Source organism: Ursus arctos, unplaced genomic scaffold (genome assembly GCF_023065955.2).
Source record: "Ursus arctos isolate Adak ecotype North America unplaced genomic scaffold, UrsArc2.0 scaffold_32, whole genome shotgun sequence".
In the NCBI taxonomy this organism is placed as follows: Eukaryota; Metazoa; Chordata; class Mammalia; order Carnivora; family Ursidae; genus Ursus; species Ursus arctos.
Genome location: NW_026623008.1, coordinates 9,011,402 through 9,036,657, shown reverse-complemented (window position 1 = coordinate 9,036,657; position 25,256 = coordinate 9,011,402). Strand labels below are relative to the sequence as shown.

The 25,256-nt window shown below is 47.7% G+C and overlaps 1 protein-coding gene across 5 annotated transcripts in view; it reads right to left on the bottom strand.

The window, feature by feature from the left end:
* Positions 1–25,256, bottom strand: part of VPS13D (vacuolar protein sorting 13 homolog D) — a 253,616-nt gene that overhangs the window by 19,582 nt on the left and 208,778 nt on the right. For all 5 annotated transcript variants that reach the window (XR_007190630.2, XR_007190631.2, XR_007190632.2 and 2 more), the window contains one exon: positions 7,070–7,201. Coding sequence is in view for 1 of the 5 variants with exons in the window: in XM_026519809.4 (XP_026375594.1) it covers positions 7,070–7,201 (132 nt within the window). In the remaining 4 variants the exon portion in view is untranslated. The remainder of the gene's footprint in view (positions 1–7,069; positions 7,202–25,256) is intronic.

The following is a 25,256-nucleotide window of genomic DNA, read 5'->3' as shown; positions in this document are numbered from 1 at the left end:
AAGAGAGAGAGAAAGGAAACAAGCATCCTGACATAGACGGGAAGCACCACAGGGCCAGAACTCGCTGAGCAACTGGCATGAACGCTGGAAACGGCCTGTGCTTTCTGAGCCCAGGTGGGCTGGGCGTGCAAGGGCTCCCAACGGAGACCCTAAAGTTGGCCGCCGCAACTGGGGTGAGAGCAGGAATGTGCATTAGAAATCCAACTGAGGGGTGCCTGGGTGGCTCAGGCATCTGCCTTTGGCTCAGGTCATGATCCTGAGGTCCTGGGATGGAGCCCCGTATGGGGCTCCCTGCTCAGTGGGGGGTCTGCTTCTCTCTCTGCCCCTCCCCCTGCTTGTTCTCTCTCTCTCTCAAATAAATAAAATCTTTAAAAAAGATAAATAAAAATTCAACTGAGTTTATTTCCTTTCCTCTGGTCCAGCACGGGATGGACCTACCCCATGACCCTTGCCCCCACTCTCACCCGTTGGGCACCTGGCGTGGCTGACGCTGAGGCACAGCCTCTAGAAAGCCAGGCCTTTCCATCCGGGCAGCTGCCCTCACACCCGGGCCAGGGTGGCTGACATTATTAGTGCGCTTTCCATACTGGAACACTTTTATAGGCTTTAAAATAGACTCCTTTCCAAGATGCCACAGATGGCGTAAGTCCTCAATCCGGCGAGAGCCACCGCGGGAGGAAGGGTGGCTCTGAGCTCAGAGGCTCTACAGTGGCACTTCGCACACAGGAGGAAACGCTGCCAGGCCGGGCGACTCCAGGCAGGCCAGCTGCTGTCCCGGTGGCTCCATTTCTTCAACTGACAGACGTGATGCTACCCGCCAGGTTCTTCACCAAGTAGCAAAGTCTGAAGAATTCATGGCCAGACCTCTGTTCTGTGACCAGGGGCCCCGTTCATACCCTGAAGCCACCCCAGGTAATAACACTCTTTGAAGTCTTTTCGAATCAAAAGCAGATCAGAGCCAATGGTACAATCGAGCGGAGGAGAAAGGGAGAGAGTGAAGCCATGGCTGGGGCACCGGGTCCCCTAGCACCGACTGAGCAAGAACCCAGAGGCTGACTTTGCAAACAGCTCCTCTCCCTTTTCTTTCTGACGCTTCTCTGCGCTCCTACCACCGACCATCAACGCTTTGGGTTTCGTCGTCGTCATCATTTTCTTTTTCACAAAATCTAGAAACCACATCGAAGGAGGATTACAACGAAGCTCTAGCCTGGGGGTCTCCTGCTACGGAGACAGATCCCAAATGTGTCAGTCGTCTGTGAGGGGAACCACAACTTGGGGTGACTGGGGAAGCAGGCCAAGGTGCGCTCTCGGGCCTTCCCCTCCGCCGGTGGCGCTGTCCTCTGTCCCTTTCTTCTTCAGAGCCACAGCGCTTCCGGCCTGTCCTGGCCATCCAGCTGCGGAAGCTGCTTCGCTCGAGAGGCTCACGGTTTGCTCACACAGCGGCGGCCCCAGAGCCGCGACTGGACACTGGGCTTCCCACTGGTCATTCTGGAACAACCCCGTTTCACGCAGGGCTGCTCCTGGCCCCCAGATGACGGGGCTGCAGTAAAACCTCACGGGATGGCACAGGAAGGAAGCCAACGTGGTCTCAGGTGGGTCCTGAGCGCGTCCTTCTAGCCTGTGACCCATTAAGAACGCAGAGGGAGGGAGGATGCGGATACACTCTAGCCTTCAAACGCGGGGAGCTGGGAAGTCAGCCGCTATCCCGGTGATACAGTTTAGGCTGGTGTAGAAACTACCACTGCTTCTCTAAAAAACAAGATTTTCAGACTTCAGGTAAAACTTTTACTTTTCAGTTTCCCTTAAGGAGAGAAAGGGCAGTCTGACCTTGGGATCAAGGTCAGAAGGTTTCTTCTGGGAGAAAGGAAGGCTGCGGCACATGACTGACATCGTTCTCCCAGACGACAGGGGCTAACAGTGGGTGACTGGCAAGGCTGGGTGACACAGAGGTAAAACCCACTCTCGCTAACAGTACCTCCCAATCACGAACAGCACGGGGCGCTCACAGCCACTCACCGCACCACCACCACCGACAGTGACAGCCACCCGGCAGAGGTCATAACGTCCTCTCCAAGTCACATGGCCGGCATGCCTCCAGAACCAGCCAGTTCTTCCCCGGAGACACACTCAATTGATGGCGGCCACTGCTCTTTCCTCCTTCCGTTGAGACAGATGCTAAGTGACCCTGATGGGGGGAAGGCCCTTGCAAGTCCCCAAACGCTTGCATGAGCAGGCTGGAGAACTGAGTGCTCCTCTAAGCGGCCACGTGGAAAACAGGTTCAGGGCGGAATGGTCCTTACGGAGAGAGCAATCTGCCAAGCAACGGTTCTCCCCCCTCTTCAATTTGATTTCTTTCTTTTCCTCCCACTTCTAATTTTTTGCTTTATTAACTCTATTTTTGTATATCTATATTCTCCTCAGTTTTAGAGTCATTTCAAAATCAGGAAAGTTCTGAGTCATCCTGTTGCAGAAGTGCTCCCAGAATACCCCCCCATGTGTCACCCCTCTAAGTCCATCTGTGACCCCCACGTCGGTGTCTGAGCCTGGTTCTCCACCCACACACATCCTACACGTCCTCACGCTCAGCACGTGCTCGGCAGGGCTGCTCCTCCTTCTCCAGTCCCCTCCTCCCTCAGCCCTGCCCGGTGCACTGGGCGGCCTCTCCAGCCAACCGCAAGGCAAGAAGCCCAGGGTCACTCTCACCCCCTCCTCACTCTGATTCTGTATTTAGTCAGCGTGACTCGAAAGGACGCTGATGCCACCTCCCAAAATACCCTCGATTCTGTCCCCCCTACTCCTGTTCACAGACACCGTCTGTGTTGGGGCCCCTCCACCGTTGATGTGGATCACGCCCAGGGCCCCTACTGCCTTCCTGTCTCGTCTCTCTGACTCTGATCCGTTTCTCTGCTGCAAGGTTACGTTTTGCACACGTAATTCTGAGTGGCGTCCTCTTCAAAATCTCACCACTGCCTGCAGGGCAGGTGAACTCGGTACGGCTCTTAGGATCTTAGGATCACTTTTCCACACGGGTGCTGCCACCCCACTCGGCGGACCCCAACCGTCCAGAAGTGCCAGGAGCTCTGCCCCTCTGCCCAGCACCCTTCTCTGCGTACGGGGCTTTCGCTCTTCTCTGCCGGGCACAATTCTGCTCATCCTGCAGGACCAGGCCAACTGTCCATGGTCTTCCCCGGCTCTCCAAGCATAAATTAATCACTTCCCCTTGAGGCCTCATAACACATGGCTCATGCTTCTATTTTAAAAGCAATCATATGTTATAGATAGTTGGTAATACGGTCTGCTTCCCCTGCTAGACTGCGAATTTGTCAAGAGAAGAGCAAATTTCCTACTTGTCCTGGCACAAAGTAGGCTTACGTGTTAGGTAGGCTTACAAATTGACAGTGAATTAGGTCCAGTGGAATTTGCCAGACCACATGCAACTTTGTATGTTGGATATATTTCACCCAGTAGTAAAGTTACAAAATTCTCTTGGAACTCTTGATTTAACTTATTAAAGATTTAATCAAGCCATTAACTTTTTATCAGCATAGCTCGCTAATCCGTCACACACAAGTTTTTATTTAGGGGCATATCGAAGAATGTCCAATTCCCTAAGTGTCAATGGTTATTGACAGATTATTATCCGGTTTAGAAAATGGAAACTAATGCACTTTATCCCATTCCTCAAAAGGACCTGTCTTTCGTTTTTGCTTTCAGACTGTATATGTTACTATAAGGTTTATTTTGATGATTCTGTGCTGTTAGAATCAATACTATAACCCGTGCTCTAAAAAAATTTCTGATTTCTGTCTCTAACTGCCATTTGTCAAGAAGGATAGACAAGATCGAAAATACCATAAGCAGTATGTTTACAAAGAGGGCAAGAAGGGAAAGTTTTGCTCCTGATTTCACTTCTTTTTGTACTCTCAATGTGCTGACTGCGTGTGTGAGTTTTCTGCATCAAACACAGAAAGAACTTTGGCTGGTGGGTTTACAGGCTGTTTTTCTTTTCTTTTTTTATACTTCTCTGTATTAAAAAAAAAAAAACCTCATAAATGTTATTTTCTGAAACTACATTTTGAAAATACAACCCAGTTGTCAAACTCCAGAACACAGTATCAGGTCACGTGGGTGGCTCACAGGCACCCATTTTGATTAGGTTAAGAACCACCCTAATGCTTACAATATTGGTGTGTCACTTTGTGATGAAGTGTTAGAAATAAAATAGGAACTTTCTTTCTTTTCTTTCTTTCTTTTTTTTTTTAAATGAAAATGATGTCCCTGGCTACAGATTAGATGCTAGTTATAAGGAAAAATTAATTTAATCAGATGGGACAAATTTTACTTTAACATCATCTTAACCCAGGATCCTATTTCAAAACCCAAACTGAAAAGAATGGGAAGCAATGGTAACTCTGCAACATATCAGAGAGACAGTCGATTCTTCTGAAACTGAAGCCTTTTCAGCAGGCCAGACCTTAAATCATATGTCAGTAACTATCTTTTTAATACTAATTAATTAAATAAAATGAAAAATTAAATGAAACTTGATCTGGGAGAAAAAAGTTGAAGTGCCCATGGCACTGGGGACTTTGTGGGGTTTTCACTACATCAGGAAGTAATTACACAACATTTTCCAGAAGTGAAACAGTGAGTCGAACTGGAAAAAAATGTGGAAACATTTAGTTAGAACAGTAGAGCAAGGTATTAAAGACCCTTTTAAGGGGTTAACTCTGAAGGAAAATATGCAAATAATTAGGTCTTTAAATATGTTTTTAATTACAATTCTAGGATAAAAGTCAGAGGTATAATTTGGCACTTGTGTGCTTTTCTTGAAAACCCCTTTCTTGCAAAGTGATGATTCTAATGTTCACGTCACCGTGAAGACCCAGCCTGACAACCGAGGATACTTCAGAGAAACATCTGCCCGCCTCCTTGATGACTCCTTCCTTGTACCCGAGGAAGGCCACGGTCACGTGCTTTCCCCAACATTCACTGGAGAGATTTAACCCACAAACGTGGGTAGCGACACATGGTTTTCATCTTTCGAGTCAAAACTCATTCATGCCAATATCTTTCCCCCGTTCATATGAACGTCAAGAGTTTCCTGAAATCGATTTTACTGACTTCGGTTTGACTTCAGTTTTCAGCCATACGTGGCTCTGTTTTCCATGTGCGTGCCTCACCGGGAACAAGCCTGAGCTAGCTGTACCACACAAATTCTCCCTCGTGTTTTTGGCGCGTGTCATTCTACTGAAAATGAATTTTGTAAGGGCCAGGGACGGTTCAAATTGAAGAGGGGTGAGTGGGGGAGGAAATTAAAAGCACAACGTATAGTAATTTATAATCTCAACCTGTGACCAAAAAACCTCCAAAAGATGGCAAAGCGAACACATATTAATAGACTGCTACACCGCAGGTCTCCAGCTATCATTCATTCAACTAATATTTACTGAGTGCCTACTATGTGCCAGGTCCCGTTCTAGCCGCTGAGGACGGACTAGTGACTGGAACAGACAAAAATCCCAGTGCTGCTCCGGCTGCCATTCTAGCCCTGCTAGACCTGCGGAATGACTGTCTGGGCCTCTGATTCAAGTTCCACCGGCAAAGTGGCATGACAGGCAGCTGTGCCACCAAATCCTCCCCAAGGAGGCAGGAATGGAAAGTCCTCCCCGGAGTGAAGCTGCCTGGGGATTCTGGGTATTGCAATGGTGATCAGAGCCGGGCCTAGACTTCAGAAGCGGAACATATTCGAGAAGCATGCTGTGGACAGAACTGTGTCCCTGCAGAGTCCTTATGTTGAAGCCCTATTTGGAGGAAGGAATTAATTAAGGTTAAATGAGGTCATAAGGGTAGGGCCCTGACCCTACACGATTAGTGTCCTTATAAGAGACACCAGAGCTCTTGCCTGCACGCGCTCGCTCTCGGCTGTATGAGAACACAGCCAGAAGCTGGCCATCTGCAAGGCAGGAAGAGAACCAGGAACCAAACTGGCCAGTGCCTTGATCTTGGACTTCCCAACCTCCAGAACTGTGAGAAAATGGTACTTCTTACGGCAGCCCGAGCTAAGGCAATATAATACACCTCTATCCTCAAGAGACCTTCCAGTAACACTGCGGGGGGTCTGGCTTACACGAAACACATCCAGGAAGAAGCCGTCCTATCCAGTAAGCAGCAAATGATTTCTGGACTTAATTTTTGATGCCTCCATTCAAATACTGCTACAAAAATATGAGATGAGGTCGGCTTAACACAGTCTCTAATAATGACAATGAAGGCTATCCTGAACTCACCTCTGCTTCAGACACTCCTCCATCAACCCAAAAATATTCACGGCCCTCAGAACCCTCTTTTTTTCTTGCTTTAGCTTAAAGGAGATAAATAAGCATGAATTTAAAAGAAATTAAGCGAGCATTTTGCGACTCATCAGGCATAACCAAACGCCTTCTCCGGACTGGAGGGTTCTAACAGCTACTTCAGTTACAGAGCATTTTCTGATAAAAGGGTCTCCGCGGAATATCCTGAAATAGTGATATACTGAATCCTATCATATCAACTTGGAATAATTTCACTAACTGAAAATACTCCAAGACCCGAGGTATGTAAGGCTTAGCATTCAAAGAGTAACAAAACAATGTTTTAAAGATTGCTTTTCTAAAATTTTCAGCTACTAGTTGCTTGCCATTTGATTGTTTTCCTTCACTAGGCATTCTGCAGCAAACAGTAGAACACCAGAGCTCAAGAACGTTTTACACAGAAAAAAGCCTTAAGGTTGAGAACGTGTGACTCCTTTTCCTCTCTCCAAACTAGGAAGAGACGGCCATTTTTGAGAAACAAAACACTGAGGTCCCACTGTGGGACTCAGTCTGAGAATCACTGCTTTGAGTAAGAGACTTCGGACAAGTAGTTATACCTACACATACAGAACGCTTGGGCCAAGGAATCTCCGACAAGTTCCAAAGTCTAAGAGGCACAATGATGCTCGGAACAAGAGAAACTTCTCGGACTCAGAGACAGAAAAGACAACGAACTCAGCGAGCCAACACGGCCGTTTTCCCACGGCTCCACTTACAATTCATCTTGAATGTTGTCCGTTAGTTTGAAGAGCTGCTCCTGCCCTTCGGCCTGGCTCTCAGAGTAGCGGGGAAGCAGCCCCTGGGGCCCGGTGCAGCAGCGCGGCTTCCGAACCCTCTGGGCTTGAGTCCTGCATGGGGAAAGGAACACCAAGCAGGGAGGTTAAGTGTGATGGTTCAAATGATCTCCCTTCCTCATCTGAAAGAAAAAGCACGATGTCACACAAGGCAGACTCCGAATTTAGCGACCGGAACTAAGCTGCAGCACCACCTGTGAATGCACTAGGAGGGAGCCGTTTGAGACTCCAGTTTTGCTGTTTATTTTTTAAAGATTTTATTTATTTATTTGAGAGTGAGAGCGAGAGAGCATGCGAACACAGAGGCAGAGGGAGGAGCAGACTCCCTGCTGAGCAGGGAGCCCGATGTGGGGCTCGAGCCCAGGACCCTGGGGCCATGACCTGAGCTGAAGGCAGATGCTTCACCGACTGAGCCACCCAGGCACCCTGAGACTCTAGTTTTTTCGAGAACCCTGTCTCTGCCATTTTCTGACTAGGCAACCATGGACAAGCGAGTTCGCTTCTTTAATGCCAGGGTCTAGTTTTCTCCGTAAAATGGGAGGACACGTTCCTCACAGGACGGCTCGTGGAGCCTGTGCTGGACAGGATGTGGGCTAGCTACCAGGGATGGCTCCTGTTGTTGTTATTACTGAGACTTGGGAAAACCCCGCTTTTCTAGGAATCTTTGGGAGAGGCGCCTCTGGACTTGCAAGGGCCAGGAAGAACAGTGAGGGAGCCTGGGCATCTAGGAAGCACATGTCAGGCTTCTGGACTTCTTTTAGGAGGAGCTCAGTGCCTGGGCACAGGGCGAGGGACACAGGAATCTCAGGAGGGCGAGGAGAGGCTCCATGGACTGGGCCCAGGCCACAGTCTGGGATTCTGCAGCGGCTGTAACTCATGCCACTCGGCTGTCGGTTGCCCAAAGGAATCTGCTTTGCCATGGCTTTCAGGGTAGGCTGATGTTGTCTTTTTCCACAAACCATATACAGGGTAATTGATAAGTACTTTTCGGTGTTTTCCTAGAAACAGGAGTCCATATTTGTCTTGGAAAGGCTGTGCATATTTCAGATGACTGATAAGAGTGTGCCGGGTCTGTCCTCGGCCTTGTACTCGCTGTACTTTTCATTATTTGTTCCTGGATTCCACTGAAGCAAAACACCCCTCTCTAGACACAGCTGACAGAGAGGAATAAGGCTTGAATCACTGCATCAGAACCATGTACTAAAGGTAGTGTAGAGACTTACTTGCAAAGGCACCAAAGTGCCTGGGTGGGCAAACAGGGGTAGTAATATGGACAGAAACAGCCAGAAACTTGCCACAGGCCACGCACGCAATGAGGCAGTGGCGAAACTGGGACATTGCAAAGTGCTCCTGGACCCAGGTCAACACTCTGCTCTGGGCCATGGTGCATTAAGTCCCATACCTGGTTAATGTTTGATATGTGCTGGAGAGCCAGAAATCCAGTGATAAATTTTTAAAAGCTCAGGACTAAGGATGCCCTAGATACCACTAATTGAGCTCTTCAAGGGTGATGTAAGGAGACGGTCAAGAAGTTTCAATGGCCTGTACTAAGGGAATGGGTAAAAAAACTTTATTTACATCATGTACTCACATAGTCTCCCACTACACATAGTCTCAATTTCTTCTGCAAGATTTAGGCCTTCTAAATATTGGCCTCAAGGTTTAGTTGGCTATTTACACGCTCATTGACTGAAGGTAGGGAGTGCAGTGTAAGGAGCTGCTGTAGGGCCACCGGTGGAGAAGCCGGTCAACTGCTGTTTGAGGGATGCTGGCCAATCACAGGGAAGGAGTGTGGTACCCTTTCCCAGGCAGCAAAGTCCTGCTCTGGTCGCCTTGCTCGTGAGACAACTCCTGTCATCCCAAGCCCTGCCCAGGGCAGGCTAATGAAGGGTCCTTTTCCCTACTATTCTGTCACCCATGAAGTTCCTGGAAGAGGTTTGGGCTATTGGGGCAGAAGCCCAAAGTCCCCTCCAAGAGGAACATGACGGGGCCCGTTCCCCACAGCTTGTCAATGTAAGGTTTCATCCTGATGCTTCTCACCACATCTTCCCAATCCATTGGGAGGTCTGCGGGCTCAACATCCATATATACCCCCATTCCAACTACTTCTCCATCTCTATCATAACCAACAAACCATCTCCAGATTTGTAATGGATTATTACAATAGTCTTGTAATTTATCCTATTTCCCCCTCACCTGTTCTCCTCACAGCAACAAGAATAACGCTTTTAAAATACAAGTTAGATCAAGTTAGCCACGTGTCCAAAACACATTTGCTTCACATCTCACTTAGATAAAACATTTGCTTAATTGCTTGGCACCCCATCTGGAACATTAGCTCCATGAAAAGGATTTTGTTTCATTCACTGCTATCCTGGGATCTAGAACAGTACTCGGTTCCTGGTTGAAAAACAATAAACATTAGTTGAGTAAATGAATGAATGCACTTGTTGGGGCGGGCAGCCATACGGGCCATTTTAGCCATGGAACTCAAAAGTAAAGGTGGTATACAAACTTTGGTGGAGAGTTTGAAGACCAGTGATTCTGAACCTTGGAGGTCAACAAAGTTAAGGCAAAATGTGAACCAGCTAGAGTCATATCTTCCTGAAAGAAAGGTCTAGGGTGTGTTTATTCAGCCACTGACCAAAACCAAGGAAGGGGCAGGAAGGCACAGTCATGAAATTAATGTCTTTGCTAACACATGTATTTTCCTTAAAAGAAACAATCTTTTCATTAGTACCCAAAGTGGGAACAGCCTGCTACCAATGAGAAGAAGACTTACAAAGAGTCCTAAATTCCTCTGGTGGGATCCAAAGAAGCCAGAAGGGTCAAGGAAAGGAGGCTTGTTTCTGGACCTGAGCTCCTAGAAATCACATCTTGTAACAACTATAGAATAGCTGAGAATGTAAGTAAGTGTGCCCCGTGTTAATTATCAAATAGTTGTCCGGTGTATACAGTTATTTCTTTACTCCATGGCATCCCTCAGGATCCTCCCCAAATTTCACTGACCCAACCTCACCTCCACTCCCAGCACATCTCTGAAGTAAACCATAAGCCCATCCAAACACCAGAGAACAGGAAAGTCAAGTAGCTCCCTAGTGGGTATACACTGCCTATCTGTTACGTTTCTTATCCATCTTCCTCAACAGGTTACAAAGTGTCTTCCCACTTCCAAGGTCCTCATTCTCTGACCAACCAACTATCAAGGGGAGGCTGGGCATAGCGTTCAGACACTGCTGACTGGAGGAGCTCACTGTGGCATTTAAGGCTCATTTTTCACATGGACATAGAAGAAAAAAGAGTTCAGCTTTGCCCTGGAAGGAAATAGTCTTCCCTTATAGCCTTATAACTCTAGGGGCTGCCAGAAGGGGTGGTTTAGAGATAACTCTTACTAGGAGCACAAAGGGGTTAAAGGAATTCTTCCCAGAATTCCCTATTGCTTCATTGCTGTTGGTATCTGAAAAACTATCCTTTCTTCTCCAAAACTTACCTAAAATTTTAACTTCTAAAGCCCAAGTTGGAGGCTACAGGGTGTGTGTGTGTGCATGTGTGTGTGTGTGTGTGTGTGTGTGCACTTAAAGTCACTGTGTGAACAAATCTGGCACCAAACTTAATCAAATAATTATTTAAAAAATCCCATAAGCTAGTGTTTTCAAACCTCGTACGCCAGCAAAAACTTTAAGGTGATTTTCTCCAGTGCAGGCCACTGGGTGATGGAACTGTTTTCTCCACCTGTTGATGATGGCACTCTAAATTCAAATAACCCTTCGAAACCAGTGTGGCTGCAGGTAACAGCAACCATCTTTGTTCATCCTCTGTGACTCAGGAATGCGACGTGTCTATTTCTGAGTGACAGTTCTTTTTTTTTTTTTTTTTTAAGATTTTATTTATTTATCTGACAGAGAGAGACAGACTACCAGCGAGAGAGGGAACACAGGCAGGGGGAGTGGGAGAGGAAGAGGCAGGCTCTCAGCAGAGCAGGGAGCCTGATGTGGGGCTCGATCCCAGGACCCTGGGATCACGCCCTGAGCCGAAGGCAGACGCTTGAGGACTGAGTCACCCAGGCGCCCCTCTGAGTGAGTTCTTAAGTCACTTTCCTGTATTCATGTTCCCTGGAAGGAAAGGGCTCTATTCTCTTTTAAACTGGGCTTTAGGACTACGCTCATCATTATCCTCAGTTCAAGGCCCACTGTCATCATTGGTCTTTTTTTCCTTTATTTTAAATGGTATAATAAACATCTGTGAAACCACCATCCCCAACACAAAAATGCCGTCGTTGACCATAACCTGAATCTCTCTGTGTGGTCCTCTGCTGTTCCCTCCCCCCGCCCCCCACCTGAGACAGTCACTACTCTAAATCTTGTACTTATCATTCCTTTGCGTCTCTCCTTCCTGTAGTCTTACCACATTTCAACATATGCTCTGGTATAGTCTCATTATACTCTTTGGTTTTAGTTGTTTAAGCTTTTGAAAAAGGATGTCACTGCCTTTTTATGTTTGGGGACTTACTTCTTCTTCTTTTAAGTCATACTGCTAAGATTTAGCCATTCTTTTGTGTGCATCTATAATCCATTTATCGTATCTGCTTATTACTATCATTCCACTGTATGGATATACTATCATTCACCCGTTTTCCTGTTAATGGTACACAGGTTATTTCCAGGTTTTGCTATTACAAACAAGGCTGCTATGAACATTCCTGTAAATGTCACCTGGTGAACGTAGGCAAGAGCTGCTTTGGATATATATATATATTTAGGACATATTTGCTGGATCACCAGGCATGAATGTTCACCTAAGAAGACGATTTACTTTGTTTTCAAATTTATATCCCCACCAACAATGCATGTAAGAGAGCTTCGCAATCTATATTCTTTCCGACACTTGGTACTGTCTAGGACAGCATTGTCCAATAACATAGCCACTGGTCACGTATGGCTACTAAGCAACTGAAATATTGCTAGTGTGACCAAGGAACTGAATTTTTACTCATTTATTTATTTGGAACTGAATTTTTAAAATGTAATTTAAATTAATTTAAATTTAAACTGCATGTTAAGCAGTACTGGTCTAGATTCTCAAGTTTTTGCTGCTTGAATGGATATGAAATGGCATCCTGTTGTCCTTTTTAAGTTTTTTTTTAAGATTTTATGTATTTATTTGAGAGAGAGAGAGAGTGTGTGTGAGAGACAGCAGGAGTGGGGGAGGCAGAGGGAGAGGGAGAAGCAGACTCCCCGCTGAGCAGAGAGCCGGATGCGGGGCTGGATCCCAGGACCCGGAGATCATGACCTGAGAAAAAGGCAGATGCTCAACGAACTGAGCCTCCCAGGAGCCCCTCTTGCTGTCTTCTCATCCCCATCTTTTCTTTTCAACCTAAAGGATGATGGTGCCCATTACAAGAAATGGAGTAGCTGTGGAGCCTTGCTTGCGGATGCTAGAGTCGAAGGGTCCACTTCTAAGGTACGCTGGCCCACCACTGTTGGACCATCCTCTGGCCTCCCCCGCTTGCCTTGCTCCCCGTCCCTTGATCACCTTCCCTGTCAGGATGTGCTGCTTCTTGGGCAGGGTCTCGGCACTACAGCCCTGGGGGTAATGGATCCTCCAGGACACGAGAGGTGGCAGAACTCCGCCCACTCACCTCTCATTAGTTGACAGCGTCTCTTACTAACACTTGACATAAAAGATGGTTTAAAACATGAGTCTGTTTAGTGCATATGCAGCAACTCTGCCTCCACAAACCTTTGTTTAGCCAAAGGTCTGTGGTGTATTTAATTGCTGCCAGCTGGGGGTTTGTCGGCCATTTTAAGCTCTCAGCTGCTGCGGTTTATAAATTTCACAGTGTATAGAAAGAAGCAGGCCTTCCAGTCAACCAGCTAATCCAAAATGTCAGCACCAAATGAACTTGAGCTTTGAACTCCATGAAAATGTCAGAGAGTCGGCGGCACGGCGCGGACGCCTCCCCCAGGGAAGGGGCTGCTGATACAGTGGCTGATACACAGCAGATATCCCCCCAGTGAGCGGGATCGATACAGAAGAGGTCTGCATCTGGCCACTGCTATCGGACATACACGGGAGGCCCCAAACCAAAGATGAGGATCATGAAAACAGTCCGTGTCATTTTCTTTAAGCAACAATAAATCCAAACAAGGTGACACGAGGAGATCTAACCAGTTCCACTTGGGTTGGTCTTGCCTTTCAGCCCGAGGGTCAACAGTTGGCCAGCCGTTATTTGTTCTTTGCTTATTTGATGAGTAACTATGTCATAGCTCTGTTAGCTGAAGACAGATGCTGTACACACAGGCCCATACCCCTGTACAGCTTAAGTTCAGCTATTAGTCGGTTGAGAAATTTCTCATGGCCAATGTCTATCAACCAAGGGAGGTTCAAAAACAATCAGTAAATGAGGAGAAAGCGTATGTGTCAAACATGTGACTTCCTAGTACAACAGAACGTGTATTTGCCTGATGATTGCCACCTTCCTCAGGGGCTGTGTGTACTGACCCCAACAGAGTGATGGATTGTGCCTGCATTTACTTTATGTGTGTGTCCAAGACTTTTGTTTTAATTAAATATCTTCCAGCTATATACTGTGCTCAACTGAGCACAAACAGTTAAGCTCAGAACAGAAGGTCAACTCAGACTATCTCTTCAAATACTGTTAATGGATGGCAGCTACAAGATACCAGGATTCTCGACTGAATGGTTCAACCAAACATTTGTCAGTTCTCTGAAAGGACTCAATAGTCTGTCTAAACAAGACTCTGCACTGGAGTGTACGAACTGGTTAAAACTGCCTCCGATACCCACTGTGGCAGACTGTCTGGAAGTTCAAGAAAGCCTGCCACACCATGAGTTCTATCTCATCCCTGACCTCTAGCCCTCTTGTCCCTACTGTCCCCACTTCCAAAGACTAAGTGGGAAAGCATTTTCCTCCACAGATTTTACTCCTTTCAGTGGAAACTGTAATCAGAGAAGATTCCACGAGAGGATGAAAGCCTCTAAAGTTTGGCTCAGTTTACATGAGAAATTCTTCCCCAGAGTTCCATGACAAACAGAAATCCACTTTCTAGAACCCACTCAGGGACAGCATTCAATCCACTGGTTTAATAATATCTGCTAAGCTCTGGCTGCACTAAACCTTGAACCCAGAAAATTGCACCAAATATTTGCTACGACAATTTGGATTTTGAGCACACGAAAAAATAGGTTGGGCAGAATGAAACCGAGGATCCAAACTAAGGCAGCCAGAAAAACGAGCTTGCTCAGAGCCTTCAGAGCCTTGCGTCTGCCTCTGCCCCCGTACCCCCACCCCATGTAACGACTTTTCCTGAGCTATCATGTGCCTAGCCTAGCGCCAGGCCTTTGGGAAGACAGGGATGAATCAAGTTTCCAGGGACCCTGCTGGAGTCTAATGTAGAAGATAAACGAAAGCAAGCAATTCAGGGCGCCTGGGTGGCTCAGTCAACTAAGCGTCTGCCTTCAGCTCGGGTCACGATTCCAGGGTCCTGGGATCGAGCCCCACATCGGGTTCCCTGTTCAGTGGGGAGTCTGCTTCTCCCTCTCTCTCTGCCCCTCTCCCTCTGCCCCTCATCCATCACTTGTGCTCTCTCTCTCTCAAATAAATAAATAAAATCTTAAAAAAAAAAAAAAAAAGAAAAGAAGAGCAAGCAATTCTAATGCAGCAGGGGGGCACCAGGGGAGAGGCCAGGCTCTGCGGCCAGGCTGCCTGGTTGGAACCCCAGTTCCACCACTTACAAACTGTGACCTACGGCAAGTTGTATAACCTCTTGGAGCCTTGGTTTCCTCATCTGTAAAATGGGGATGATAATAATGAGGTTGTTGTGCAGAGTACCTTATGCATCTAAGCGCTTATAACAGTGCCTGGTATGTGATAGGCAATCAACGAAATGCTGCCTGTGATGGTGACAGCGACGAGGACGTGTCTGTGGAGAGTGCCGCGGGTACGCAAGGCGGGCCCTTACCTAGCTTAGCCAGGATGCGCTGGCTAGGGTCCAACAGCCAATCTTTCTCGCTTAGTTTTCTTACTGGGGAAACTACTTCAGACAGAAATATTTCCCTTTTTCTTCTGCTTTCTTGTTAACATTCTACTTCCTTCTCTCTAGAGTTCTTAAGTCATATGTGTAACACACAAAATTCTCATTGTATTGTCACAATTGAAAAATGTGGGAAAGATGCTGATTCATGAAATCGTTAGCAATTATATTCCTATCGCTGTGAAGTTTTTAGTAATTTGACATCCTGCAGTGGGGACAACATTTCCTGGGCTGGGCTTTCTCCCATCAGTGGGATTCACACCTGACTTGTTTATAGGGGTCAAGGCTTCCTATAACCCAACACATGTTTTGGGGACCCCATGACATTGCAACTGTGACAGCTGGTAGGACTCATGCCAACAGATACGCCTACTGGGATTTAACCTCGAAGAACAACACTACTCGAAAATTTTTTTCTGAGGCAACTAACTGCCTCGGTGGGGGTGGGGTGTGAGCCTACCTGTTCATGAGGGTGGGGGAGGGGCAAAGCCGGCTGGCTTCATTAAGAATTCCAATCAAGTGGATAATGTTATAGTGAGATTATGGCCTGATCGCCTCAGATTTCCTAAAATGACTTTCTGTATGCATTCAGGGGTTGCTTTGCCTTTTTTTTTTTTTTTTTTAACAGTAGACAGCTTATAAAGCGGTTTGCAACTTTCAACATCATTACAAAAACGAGGTATTTGACCAACACAAGCTTCGTTTGTGTTCTAAACACAGTGTTTTGAAATCAGAGTGCAGTGCTTACAGGAATCTCTCAAGCCACAGGCAAATTCCTTGCTAACCTGTCACCTCAAATGTCAATCCCAAGATATTTCACTTGGGCCAAAGCACACAATTCCTGGTAAACTTGATTTTGTGGCTCTTAAGTGCAAAGGCTAATGACAACAAGCCGATTAAACCAAATAAACCAGATCTTTTCAGACTGATTTCTGGCAAATGATTACTAATTTCTTTCTTTTAATCTTTACATTATCTACCTTCTTCCAAAAGTTGATCTCTTTTAAGAGAGAGATGAAATTTAGGAGAATGGTGGTATAGAGAAGAACGGAAGGCTTTGGAAAAAGACAAACACAGACTGAAATCCCAGTCCATTCACTTATTAGCGGAGTGATCTTGAAGAAGTTACTAGACTGCTGGCAGACTGTTTATCAATAAATGGGAATATGATACTTGCCTGGTTGGTTGATAATGCTGAGATAATGAATATATGAAAAGTACAGAGTACCATGTCTGGCACACAGTAGGTACTCATAAAAGCTGTCTCCCTCTCCCCTACCCTTATTCAGAATTCTTGGGTCTTCAATCAATGGAAAATACCAAAATGCACAACTTGAAAAGTTTAAGCCTGAAAAACTACGGAAACATGATTTACTGAACATGTACGAATGTCCCAGAAGCAGTACATCGAATGTTCAGAGGCACAGGTACCTGAGTGTTCACCCACCTGGTCCATCCCATCCATCCCGTGTGCTTAGCGACTGTCCTTAAAGAGCTGGAGCTAAGCCACCTCGCAGCTCATTAAATTACACCAAATGGCAAATTCTGACAACTGGAATCGGGAGTTTTAGAACACTGCCATTCATAAAATTCATCATAACAGAGATTTTTTTAAAGATAGTTTTAGTGGCAGAACCCTTTCCCTAAATGACATTTGTAAGATAACCTGATACACCTGCAAACGGAGCTGCCCTGAAGAGGGGCTGGGGATGCACCCTCAGTATCATCGCCCACCCCCTGCCCGCGGCCTCCCCCGTGACCACGGCAGAGCAGGTATGCGGTGCTGCAGCCCACCAAGAGGCTGCTGGTGATTTGTTTGTTTGCTTTTTTCAAGACCTCCCATTCATCCAGGCTGGAAGTTCTATACCATCTTCTACCATCAGGCAGAGTGTGGGGGAGGGGGAGGGTGGAAAAGGAGAAAAAGGGAACGGAAGAAGATGCCTCAAAAACGGACCAGACACAAGATTAACTAACAACTGTCACGAGAATCCAAGTTGACCCGCAGCTTCCACAGTCCTGGGGATAAGCAGGCTCTGCTTCAGGCCCTGAGCTTAGCCTGGAGGCGGCAGAGGGTCACACTGAGACCCTGGAAGGATGACACCCCATCTTTGCAGCCACCAACCTCTTCCAGGGAGGGGGGCTCGCATTCTGAAGCCAGCCGTGGCCCGGAGCGCGAGCGAAGTGTTGAGCAGAAGCAACGTGGAACCCGAGTTTTCTGTGTGTCTTACGCACTGTTGTTCCACAGCGCCCAGTACAGTTCCTGGCACAGGCAGAGTCAATAACTGGACAGACCGACGGTCACAAGACTGCACCAGCACCGGCGGCAGGAGGGCCGGAGCTGCTGCTGCCACACCCGTGGGAACGGGGGACAGGGGGGGGGCAGTCTAAGCCCAAGAAAGGCGGGGACTTGGTGACAACCCAGGAACCCCTGGAGCACAGGCATTCGGGTCGTTCTTCCGTGGGGGCACGCCAGAAAGTTACTGCCTCGGTGGCGTTCTCCCAGGGAGCCACTGGATGGCTGCCTGGTGGCCTTGGGGGACCGCGCACCGTCTGCACTTCTCCAGCACAGGAAAAGAGTGGGGCCTGGTACTCCGGAAGCTGCTCAGAGGCCCAGGCTCATCCAGCCTCGACACTCCGTGCTGACACAGCTCAGAACCTTCCGACCAAGGTGACCGATTCTCTGCACTAGCTCTCGTTCCAAGGAGAGCTCTCTTCACAGGCTTTTTAATGTATGGCTTTCATGAGCTCAGTCCCAAGTTTTAGTCTCTTTTGACCTAGAAGCAGAAAGGAATCGACCCATCCATCACCGACTCCTTTTCATCTTCCTGCTGACCAGCTGGTGCTTTTCTATTGTTGGTCATCAAACTGACCCCGCGGCTGGGCTTTCTCAGAAGCCTCTAGTCAGATCTGCCCCCTCTACCAACAAGAGATGGCACCTTCTCTTTGAACTTGTGTCCGACTGGCTCTGGCCCATCATTCCAATGGCCTCAAGAGTATCTTGGATTTTTCAGGCAAAAGAAGAGATTTTTCTTTATTCTGGCTCTTTCCACAGTGGGTGGGTATAGAGCCAGAGCAGGAATAAGGCAAGGAGAACATTCACGTGTCTGAGTGGGGAGTGAGTCTTCCAAGGTGTCCTTTCTCTTTGGACAGGAAGGAAGCAGGACACAGGCTGGCAGCTCCATGATACCCTTCGGGGCCTTGACAAAAGCTTCGTGTCTGCCTGGTGCCATGACGTTCAAGTCGGTGACAAAAGACTGCTCTTCATTTGGTGATAAGAAGGTCACGCTGCCTTATAATTAAGTGCTGCCAGTGTGAACATGAATGGGACTGACTGCCACAGTCCATCAACCCTTGGCAAACTGGTTTGTTTGGTCTGGACAGCAAACAACATTCCACACTACTGGATTTTTTTTTCTCCCAGATCCCCTGCGGCCCCATCACCCCCCAAACCTTTTTTAAAAAATTACAATCTGTTCTGCTGTCTCAAGTTACATTCTGTAAATAATAAGCAACACTGATGAAATGCAAAAAGCTGAAAATTTGTAAAGCAGAAAGATCTGCAGTGTGTCCACATCTGTGTCACATTAAACGTTGCACTCAACAGATCTGTGGATTCCTGTCTAATCAGCGCACGAAGGTGACGTGGGCCAGAAGGGCTCTTGTGCCACAGGCCACAGCAGGGCTGAGGGCCACCGGAGGCAGGCAGGGAGGGGCAGGAGCTGGCACCAGGAGTCGGGTGTGCCAAGCTCACAATGTGGATGACACAGGGCTGTCGGCGGCCTGGGTTTTGGCACATGTGCGTTAGAGACGGCTGTGGTTAGGTCATGGGGGAACAAGCCCTTGGACCCCTCCTCCACAGTCCTCAATGCCACTGAAGCTAGGCCCGTGGTGGTTAACCTAAATAACATGTTTTGATGACAAAATGTCTCATTTGAAGGAGTTGGCTCCATATACATTAAAATGACTACAAAATAAAAATAGAACAGAAGGAAACCAATTAATGTCCATTTGGTAAAATGCTTAGAGGCTACCAGGGATGAATTTGTTATGCCAGGCAAAATCCGACCCCATCTTTATTTCTTAAGCATCTCTCTCTCTCTCTCTCTCTCACACACACACACGTACATGCAAGCATAAGCACAGCCACTCATATTTCCATTTAAGAAAAACTGGCACAGCATGAGAGAGAAATTGGCATGTTTTAAACTTGTGGCATCGTGTTGAGTCCCTGAGTGATTATAAGGCTCCATGTTGGAAAAAACCAGATTCAGACTCAACAACGAGCCTTTACACAGAGGAGCACAAAGAGCCTCTAAGGATACTCCAGGGAAAAACTTAGTGTACTGCCACCTCAACCAGCTCTCTTACCTCCTTATTTTCCCCATCAACCTTACGTGAGAGACACCAGAACGAAGACGGCTGGGCCGCCACGGTCCACACTGTGTCCCCACAGCTGCATTTACTGTGCTGACTATACACGGGGCACGCTCATCTCACAACATTCTTATAGGAAGTTTTTAAACTAGTATTCCATTTCATGGAGGAGGAAATCGTGCCTTACAGAGATTATCAAGATTGCTCAAGGCCATTCAGTTGGTAAGTGGCAAAGTCAAACTTGATCTTGGGTCTTTCTGATTCCCTTGGACTCAGTAAACTTATAATCAGTATAAGTGCTCAAGAAAATCTCTTTAGTAAATACTCTGACCCATCACTGTATCGAACATTCTGGAGATCCTAGAGGGATAGCAATGAAGGCAGAAGCCTAACCTTAGGAAGCTTATAGTTCAGTTAGGAAGGTAAGACTGACTTTCTTGAAATGGGTGGGGAAGAAACCTAGAAAATGCATCTGTGATGAGACTGCAAGAGGTCTGGCACCACACAGACAGAGGGCTGCCCGGGAAGGCCTGGCTTCAAGGAGAGTCCTGCCTACAGGTAGGGTAAGATTTTTATTAAGACAATAAGTTATAGCATCAGTACTAACCTGCCAAGTTTTACAACAGAATTTAGTGCTAATCAAATAGGGAGAAATCGGAGGAAAAAAACAACAAGATAAAAGCCGGCTAACAGACCACAGCGCATAAAATCCTAAAACATGTGATTGAAGCCTCATTCTCAATGCTAAAACAACCGACTGAAGAACTGGGAGCGGTGACAGCTCTCCTTTCGTAAAGTGAAGGTGCAGACGTTAACTTACAGGGAGTCACACAGTGACTAATCTAAATTTCATTAATATTTGGAAGAAAGATATGTACTAATATGGATGAGAGATGGATTAAATGACAACTACTGGAAGGGTCGGGCCAAGACAGGAGGGTAGGAGACAAAGCCAAACACTAAAAAGGGAGACAAACTCTGATCTCGAGGGCTGTAGAAGGGGTTAAACGGCGAGGAATACGCAAAGGGAATTCATAAAACAAGAAATCCAAATGGCCAACGGAAGTAGGAAAAGATGCTTCCACACTCCTAATTATCGAAGAAACGCACGCAGTAACATGGAAACGTTCATTCTCTCGGATCAGGTCGGCGTGGACTTAAAAGAACCACAATGCCTTGCTCTCAGTGTAGGATTTACTTCATAAAACTCTTGGCTGGCATTTGAACGGGTGAATAGCCAGGGCTGGCAGAGGGTTGGAGAAATGGGTCCTCTCAAGCACTGTGGGTGGGAACACAAAACGTTTCAACTTCCTAGAAGGCAATGGTCATGCGTTTCAAAATAGGGAAGTGTATTATATGCGATTTAATATTACATAAATGTTAAAAATGATGATTTACTTCTGGAATGGAAGGATGTTCCAGGGTCACTGTTGAGTGAACAAGGCCTGTGCTCCTGTCTGTGTAAAATCATATACACACACATGCATGTGCTCACACATACACACGTGCACACAGAAATATCTGCCAGGCTGGGGATTATCAATGGCCTTCTGGGCATTATCAATGGCCACTGCAACTGAGTTCTTTTTCCTTCCTTCTTTAAAATGGGACTGAGAGTTTCTATCTCACTGGTTTGCTATGAGGAGGTAACTTGCACAAGGTCCTCGGAACAGTGTCTACGCACTGTAAGTGCTCGTGTATCGCTTGAATTTTCACAACAGCTCACCTTTGTACATATTTTTAAACTCAAACAACAGAACTATTCTTTTAGAAGATGATTCAGGGTGCAGTGAGGTACAAACACCAAAACGTCTAAAGCACACTTAAAGAGCAAAGCATGAGTGAGTTCAAATTTCTATCATCACACACTGTACACAAGCATGGGCTGGATGCAGGCTGGAAAAGGAGTCGGAATAGCCAGGCTTCATTTGGAATGACTTTCGTCCGGATAAGGGGCAGACCGAGCAGAGTTTCTCAAGAGGAGGGGGACAATGACTTGACCACTACTATCCTCGCTACTTCCTTCAAGACTGGGAGGCACCGCCTGACCCTATGCTGGATGGTGGCGAGAGCCGCTGGTGTTGCTTTTGGGAACCCCAGGGTCCTCTGCAGGAGGCCTCCTTCCCAGCCCATCTGACTGACTTTTCCAGCCCTATCTTGCTTTTTGACCTTGAAGAGCAGAGCGAGGGCTTCTCTTGCTCACAGCAAGTGGCCAGCTCGGAGCGACATGCCCTGACGGCTGAGTGGGAGGTGGTGGCCAGGGCCAGGGCCCAGGTGCTCACAGCACTCTCCCTGAACAGCCCCGTGAGGCCAGTCAGGGGCTGCAGAAGGGGCACTCTAAGAATGGGTGCACGAGCACGCTGCCTCCCAGCTTGCCCGGAATTCCCTGCCTGCTAACACAGGGAGAGAGAACATCTGGAACTGGTTTTGAGGCTCTCCAGCTGCAGAGCCACTAGAGTGAAGTTCGGGTTTCACTGGAAATTGCATTTCAGGGGCTTATAGACTGTCCTTTCTGATTCTCATCAGGGTGAAGTACAACCTAGAAGACAAGCCGGTTCACAGACCAAATCAGTTTTGCTTTGAAATGTTCTCCTTTCCCCATCCCCCTTTGAAAGCAGAATTAATGGTCCAGGTGGTGAGAATTCAAAAAATGAAAGAAAGGGGCGTGGGGTCATCTCAGGTGCATTTCTATGCTTTCATAAAAACCTGACGCAGCCCCTGGGTCAGAGTCGACACCAAACCTTCAGAGCGCCTTGTCCTCCTAGGAACAAGAACCAACAAGACTGAACCCATGTGAATTGTCGGTCGGGGGCTTGCCTCTACAGGACTAGAAACAATGTGGACTCAAAAATGTGTTAGAGCTTGTTGGGAGCCAACGAGGCAGCGGGGAAAGATGATAGATCCTTTCAGACAGAGGGGTTAGCAGAACAAAGTCTTCTCAGATCTGGTCCAGCCCACCCCACCACGAGCTTTCGGCAAGTGGCCTCCCTGGGCACTGGGACACATGCTTGTGGGAAGCATAGACCCATCTACAGTCGGCACCAGCCTCTCTGTCTGAGCCTCACTGCGCCTCTGCGAAAAAGCAGGTACCTCTGGGAATCTGCCCAGAGCAGAGGTGACGGCACCTCTCCCTACTCCGCCCACGGCAAATACAAAAACCTCTGTTCTAGCCTCTCCTGCCAGCTGAGGGTTGGTTTCTCCCTCTGGACCTCGAGGTGGAGGCAGATCGGGAGAGTAGGCATGGGCTTTCCAAAGAGCAAGCTCCCTGGGGTGGAGAGAAGCAGGCAGGTCTGGGACAACCCTGACACAGACAAAGGAGGGTGAGTCACACATAAACCAAGAGGTGACTCTTTGGCTGCGTTTCATCGTTCCCCTTCCACAGGATCACTAGGATGCAAAAAGCTCGGACCAGACTGCCTTCTGCATGGAACAAAAGGCACTGACACTCTCTAATACTGTCTTAAAATCTTTGCAGATAAGAATCTCTGTAAATCCCAGTTAGTGGATCATCTGGCCACCTCATGGCATCTTCAGCCATTGTTACACTGAACAAAAGCAATTTTAAAAAGCAGAATTTCTTCCTACAATTTAACCGCTCAGTACTCCCTTAGCATTTCTCTCTGCATACTTCAAAAGGTACAGCATAGCTCCTTGAGGCCAAATGCATTCAAATATGTGACAAAGAGAACCTCCAAACAGGTGTTCAATGAAGAGACATCTAGTAGCAAGGCCTGCTGAACTTTGGGTTTAGCAATCATTAAGTGGAGTCCACACCATAAGTTAGTTCCACCCAGGCTTTTGAAGCACCTTGACCGAGAAGCATGACCAAAGAGAACCCAATGACCTCAGGGCAGGCCAGCCATTCAGGGGCTTCTCCTACCCCTAAAAGCATTTTTTTTCAGGCCCCATAGCATCAAAGTAAGCAGAAGCTATCCTTGGCCACAAAAAGGAGGTTATAGCCTGCTGAGCACATACTACTCGAACAGTCTCCTTCCAAGGCTTCCTGTGTAGCAGCTGGAATTCCCAGGTGACCAGCTGGTGAAAACAGCTTTTGCTGGATGGCAGAGCAAGGATAACGTGGAGCCAGGATGTAGCAGCGCTGGTTTGTGAAACTGACAAATCCCGCATGGGAAGGCTGCAGTGGTCTCTCTGCAGTGGTGCGGTGGTGGCGGTGGGGGGACGGGGCGCGGGGGGATGGGGGGAGGAAGGACCTGGGACAGCTCCTAGAGACGAAGTTCAGTGACCAGGTTCTCCAGGCACGGGCACTGGAAGGTGAGGTCTCCCACGGGCCTCTCACACGGTCTCGGGGTTAAGCTGGTAGGGGGGTAATGAATGTGATAAGCATCCTTCACATCATGAGATCCAAAGTTTATAGAAACTATACCCCCTCACACACACACACCCTGTTCCCCCAACAACTGCACTGGCATCTTCTCCCGTATCTTCTGGGTCAGAGGCAGATACCCTATTCCCACACTCCATATCCATGTCCAAGAATCGAAAGGAAGTAGATCATGAGACCTGGTAAGAAGCCTCAGATTTAAATCCATGAGGTCTTGATGGGAGAGACCAAGGGATGATCCAGAAGGAGCACAGAAGTTAGGAATGTGTGCTCTGCGTTTAGACTGCCAGGGTTCAAATTCTGGTTCCCTCTCACTACCTTTGCGATCTTAGACCAGTCACGTAACCTCTCTGTGCCTCGTTGTTTCTCACCTGTAAAATGGGGAAAATAAAATGCCCACCTCACCGGCTTGCTGTGCAAATGAAACAGTACTGACAGTAATATATAAAAATAAAATGCTTAGAACAGTGTTTGGCACGCGTAAGCGTTCAGTATCTGGAACACCGTCGGCCGGGACACGGGTATCCACTTCCGAGGCCTTGTCCCTTGCAGACAAGGGCTCTGGAAATGACAGGAATGTATGTCTTGCTGGAAGGTGTGGACATAGGACATGTAGGCCCCCAGTCTGGCCAAAGGATGGACAGTACTAAACTACTCCCTTAACCCACCATTTTCCTAGGGTCCTCGGAACACAGACCACGCTTTCCTCCTCGCTACTTACACCTGAAGCCTCGTCTGTCTTCCATTTACTCTGTGCAGCATTACTGCGAAAACCCAGGCGTCTCCAGGCCTGGCTTGATGGCACCCCCCGCTCCCCCATGCCCTCCCTGGTGGCCTGTCTGTGACAGTCAGCACCCTGGCCTCACAGGCCATCCTACAGGACAGCCTTCCACCTGCTCTGTGTCTGCATTCGGGCTCAGCTCTGGAAAGCCCGAAAGTAAGGCGACTCCCAGCCTTCGAGGAGGATGCATGGCAAGGATGGGAGACAGAATCACCGCGCATCTCAGCAGCTCGAGGAGCACGCTCTGCCGTCGGCGTCCAACCACCCCCGCCGCCAGCACAGGCTCCTCGGAGACGGGTCGGTTTCCTGTGGTGTCAGCCCCACTTCCTTCGGCAACATTATACTGCAAACAGAGAGCTACTTTGAATAAAGCACTATGGTGTCCCGTTTCTGGCCAGGGGGGCGGAGGTAGACTGCTTCGCTTCTCCAGAGGGAAACCCTCTCTAGACAGCGTTTCTTCCCTCTCCCCAGTCCTGAAAAGCTCTGTTTGAAGAAAAGAAACGTGCTGGCTTTCCTTTATGACCTCAGATGGGCAAGTTCTGAATGGCAGCTGGGTCT